The 5,065-nt window shown below is 34.3% G+C and overlaps 1 protein-coding gene across 1 annotated transcript; it reads right to left on the reverse strand.

The window, feature by feature from the left end:
- Positions 1-1,709: 1,709 nt before the first annotated feature.
- TET2 (tetraspanin2) lies at positions 1,710-3,421 on the reverse strand. The gene is made up of 2 exons (XM_079053787.1): positions 2,814-3,421; positions 1,710-2,168 (listed from the first exon to the last, which is right to left on the reverse strand). Exons 1-2 carry the CDS (start codon positions 3,309-3,311, stop codon positions 1,857-1,859), a joined length of 810 nt encoding a protein of 269 aa, XP_078909913.1. The 5' UTR covers positions 3,312-3,421; the 3' UTR covers positions 1,710-1,856.
- Between the last annotated feature and the right edge of the window lie 1,644 nt (positions 3,422-5,065).

Raw genomic sequence — 5,065 nt, forward strand, 5'->3', positions numbered from 1 at the left:
AAATATTTTTTTCGACTTTATTTTCTTTTTTTATCTTTTAATTGTGTGTTTTTCGTTCAAATACCTAGCAACTAATGTCATACTTATGGCAAAATACATGAATGTTATGATCAAAGAGTTTGATAGCTGCAATTTTGGATTTTGGAAGATGCATATTGAAGATTATGTCCATCAGAAAAGTCTTATGAACCCTTGTTTGAAAAAAAACCTAAATCGATAAAATTGGAAAATTGAGTGTTGTTGGATCGACATGCCCTTGGCTTGGTCAGATTGTCAATGGCTAAGAACGTGTATACAATATTGCCAAGCAAAAGAGAACATTTGGTTAGGTTGTCAATGGCTAAGACATCTTTTGGCTTAAATTAGACATTGAAAAATGTCATATACATTCCATACCCGGAGAGAATGATACTATCTATAGAAGATTTCAACAGTGAATGATATCATGCCAATTTCAATTGTCACTAGTGGAAAGGTCACAAATGGGAATTAGTAAGTTGTTCAGGGTCGGAAATAGAGAATCATATATATATATATATATATATATATATATATATATATATATATATATATATATATATATATATATATATATATATATATTGAAAATATGTACATGTATATTTTGTGGTACCAAAGACTTGAACACAAGTAAAAAATGTATGAAGATACAAGCTACAAAAAACAGAATTCCATATATGATGAATGTAAGTGTGGATTTTTGTTAGTGATGTGTTCTTAGTAACTAGAAAAATGTTACATTTGCAAATATGGGAACTCCATCGAAGGGTAAGAAGTTGCCGCTCCTTCATGCTAATGTGTCAGTCCTATATGGGTTTCTTCGATAAGAGGTTTGTGATACTATGTTACCTTTATATCCGATCCCACAAGAAATGTTTGAGTTTATTTTCTAAGAAAAGTAACTTCTGGCTCATTTGTGGACGTAACAAGATTATTGGTTATCCTAGTCGTATGAATCACATAATGTTGTCCTTTTTATTTCTCTTTGAATCGTTTAATTATGTGTTTGTTGTCAAAATACTTTTTTTTGAACGACAAATATAATCTACTCTTAACCTGACACACTTAATTTCACCTATGTCCACAACGAGACTTAAACCCTCAACCTCAAAGAAGGATGACAACACCTGATACCTTTAGGCTAGAAGCCCTTTGATTTGTCAAAATACCTAATAGATTATTGGTTTGGTAATGGTAATTATTGGTTTGGTGGTTTCAAAAACCAAACCAAAGCTGATGGTCTACTTATCAAATTGGAACAAAAACGTGCTCGTGTCACAGTTTATATACTTAAAACGCTTCAATTTTATATCGATTTAAAACTTGATCTAGACCGAACTAATTCAAATCTTTAAGGTTTTTTGATACATAGCTACAAATTTTTTTAATTTCCATCCAATTTTGTAAAAATTGAATAACCTTCTTATTTACTCATACAACAAAACATTCACATAAATACAATCCACATTGAAAGCTTAAATTTCTGTCCATCGTTATCAAGAGTGAATTTCTAATAGCTAATCTTTAAGTTATTATGAAAAAAAAAAAAAAAAAAATTTGTGTAGCAAACAAATACATATATAAAAGATAAAAGTTCCTCTTTTAATCGATTATCATCACAACAATGGTCAACACAACACCATAATCGACCTCATTTACTTAACATAACGAGAAATGAAACAAACATATAAAAACAAAATAAATACATATAATATTCCCTTTCAAAAGTACATATACACACCACTAACTACATTAACTATCAAAACATAACTAATCATCTAAAAGAAACAATAAAAACACTCTATCTCGATAAAGACGATGTATCAAACACACTTTCAAGTCCAACCATGTTTGTACCTTTGAAAAATTTCTTCGGTTTGAGCGTTTCTATATGCACTACAAGCTATAACATACAGACTGATAAGAGCCACAATGGCTATAATCAAGATCGTGTTGGCTCTTCTCCATTCTTTCCTTAGGTTCCCCAACAATCCGGCTTTGCAAGAGTCACAGTTATAGCACAATTGGTTCGGATCATTATTCCAAATGGGGCAATCCATATCACCCATAGGGTTTGTCGGGTTGACCCACATTATAGGGTTCACGTATTGGTATCCACACACACTTGGAGGCTTACAACATCCCGACTACACCACATTACACATATTTCAATATAAAATTAAATTAAATTTTATAAAAGGAACAGTTTTATTAGTAAATAGTAAATCATTATTTGAATCATGGGAGCACCCACATAAATGACCAATAATTGAGATAACAAGAAAATTGGATATCATGTGCTCATGTTTTTTCTATGATGTTTCTTCGAATAATGACAAAGACTTATTAGCTTAATTGAGTGGGTTTCATTTTTTTTTTTTTTTGGGTCATTGGCTCAAGAAAGTAGGCACAATATTTGAACACTTTTCTTCATTACACTCTAATAAGTCTAAATTAACACTAATTAATCAATCCTATTCACAAGATTGATCAATAAAGATTAACACCCATGCTAAGTAGGTCCACAAAGCATTTATTTAACATCATAAATTATTTAACAAGAATCATCTATTGGTAAATTTCATTTTAAGAAAGTATGATGATAATATATTGTAAAGTTATAATCAAGTAAAGATTTGATCTTTCCATGGATCATGTTCAAGTGAGGTAATGCGGGACAATGTACAACCATGAATGCATAGATTACAAGTTACTATAAATAACAGGGTATGCATTTATGGTGTTGAAGAAGAAGAACACTCAACCAAAAATTGAAATCTGAGAAACAGTACCTGAAGAGGAGATATATTGGAAGCGAAAAATTGAGCAGCAGTGTACGAATCCTGAGTCATCTTCGTGCAAATTGAAGAGGAAGCCAAACACGCCCTAATATTTCCCCAATTATCCGAATCGGTGATGTGATCGCGTAGCCACTCCGAATATCCCATCAATCGATACTCTTTGTACTCCCGTCCGGGAACGGAGTAGGCGCCGGAGGGACGAGTGACGACGAAGGCGAGTATGAGGAGGATGAGACCGGTGATGATGAGAGCGGCGTTACAGAAGAGGTAGAAGGCTAAGAGGCCTTGTTTGTTCCAGTATGCACCTATGAAGCCTGCTAGGGCAAGGAAGAGGAAGAGAACACCGATAATGATGACCGGCCATCGGAGCCAGCGGATGCACTCGTTGTCCGGTTTAGAGGCAAGCCAGATGCCAGCGGTGATGATTGGAATGGAACAGAGAAGTGCTATGAAGTTGAGAGTTGCTATTATGTTGTTGCTAACCGCCATGGCTGAGCAGCAGAGTGAGTAGAAGTGGAGTGATATGGTAGATGTCTCATGGGGTTTATTTCACATCCATTTTTGTGTGTGAATTTCCGGATATTTTATTGAAATAATTTTTTTTAACCAATAAATTAATCTACTCCTAAAATCAACTATATCTTCTAATGAGTACTTCTAAAATCGCCTATATCTCCTAATGAGTAGTAGGTACCAATTTATTCTTTTATTAAACCGTGTAGAGTGGTATAAAAAAAATTCTATCACTAACGTACAAAGTATAGTTCATACCAATTTTTTTGGCTACCAACTAGTTCGATTGATACATGTTGATAATGGTATATACCAACATATATAGGGGTTTAATGAATAATGATTTTTATGTTCTTGAGCATGGTGAAACTTCAATGGGGGGTTTTGTGAATAATAGTTTTGTAATGGTTAAGATTGAAAAATCAATCCAAAATGATTTTATCAATTTCTCATAAGTTTATAAGTTAAAGCGGTGAAGGAGTATTGGACACGCCAATATAAGTTTAAAAGTTTAAACTTTACTAATTCAGTAAATGCTAATATCAAAACTGCATAAATCATAGACAAAATTGCAAAAATGGTCTCTGTAGTATGTATTTTTTTGGGGTTTCAGTTCAAACCTGTACTTTTTTGGATTCATGGTCCTTTTGGCCTAGTTTGTACGTAGAATTAGTTCCCCGACTTAACTTCCGTTAAGTTGTTGCTGTTAACCCTCATGTGCGAGGGTATATTTGTCTTTTTACTTATAAATGACAATTTTTGCACCTAAAAAAATATATCCCTATTTTAAAAAAAAAATTAATACCTATTTATTTATTTTAATAATTAAAAAATAAAAAAGCTCTCTCTCTCTATTTCTCTCTCTCAACCCAAAACACAGTCAAGAACATATACATACATACTCCCTTTTTTTTGTTGAGGCGAGATCTGATTCCATAACAGCAGGAAGAGTGGTAAGCTCTTCTGGAATCGTTCCAGTGAGATTGTTGTTAACAAGGACGAGTATTTGAAGCAATTTCAAAGCAGAAAACTCAGGGGAAATTGAACCTGTGAGCTCTATCTTTGAAAGTTAACAATGGTGATGTTGCCATTGTTACCCCTAATCCCAAACATGAGCCTCCAACCAACAATTCACCATTGTTATTCCTTGTATCAGATGCTATGAACACACACACACACACACTTATTTCGACTATGTACCCTAACTGTGTGCGATTTCTGGTACACAAGAACATAAATAACAATCTTATGTTCGCTAAATTCAAGCAACAGTAAAACAAAAATAGCATAATCTTACAAGACCTGTTGTTGTGAATAGATGGTAGAAGGTGAAATCGAACAGGGAGATGATGCTGCAACTTCAGTTACATAATGGTGATGATAGGTTGAATCGATTCCAGATGCATAAAACATGATTTAAGAATAAATTATACTAATCTACAACAACGACGATTTCATATACACAATGGAGATGATGTTCCTGGCGGCGAAGATTTAAGAAGCAAGGTGGAGACGTGAATCCATCTGCTCCGGCGGCCTTTTGGCTGTTCTTTTCTGGTCTGATCAGCAGAAAACATGAAAGGGGAAGAGGCAAGGCAGATCGGCGACTTCAGGGGGTGTTTTGTTGTGGTGTCGACATGCAAAGGTGGAGGGGACAACCGATCTTTGGAGAACCCCTTTGTGGTTCTACTCCTCATCGCCGGCAGTAGCAAACCGGAAGGACCAAGGTG

The sequence above is a fragment of the Lactuca virosa genome, chromosome 5 (assembly GCF_052849685.1).
Source record: "Lactuca virosa cultivar CGN04683 chromosome 5, Lactuca_virosa_CGN04683_v6, whole genome shotgun sequence".
In the NCBI taxonomy this organism is placed as follows: domain Eukaryota; kingdom Viridiplantae; phylum Streptophyta; class Magnoliopsida; order Asterales; family Asteraceae; genus Lactuca; species Lactuca virosa.

Bases quoted from the DNA above. Each gene is read 5' to 3' on its own strand.
- TET2 (XM_079053787.1), bottom strand. From the start codon at position 3,311: ATGGCGGTTAGCAACAACATAATAGCAACTCTCAACTTCATAGCACTT. The intron at 2,169-2,813 runs GTACTGTTTCTC...AATGTGGTGTAG, and splicing joins CCAATATATCTCCTCTTCAG to TCGGGATGTTGTAAGCCTCC.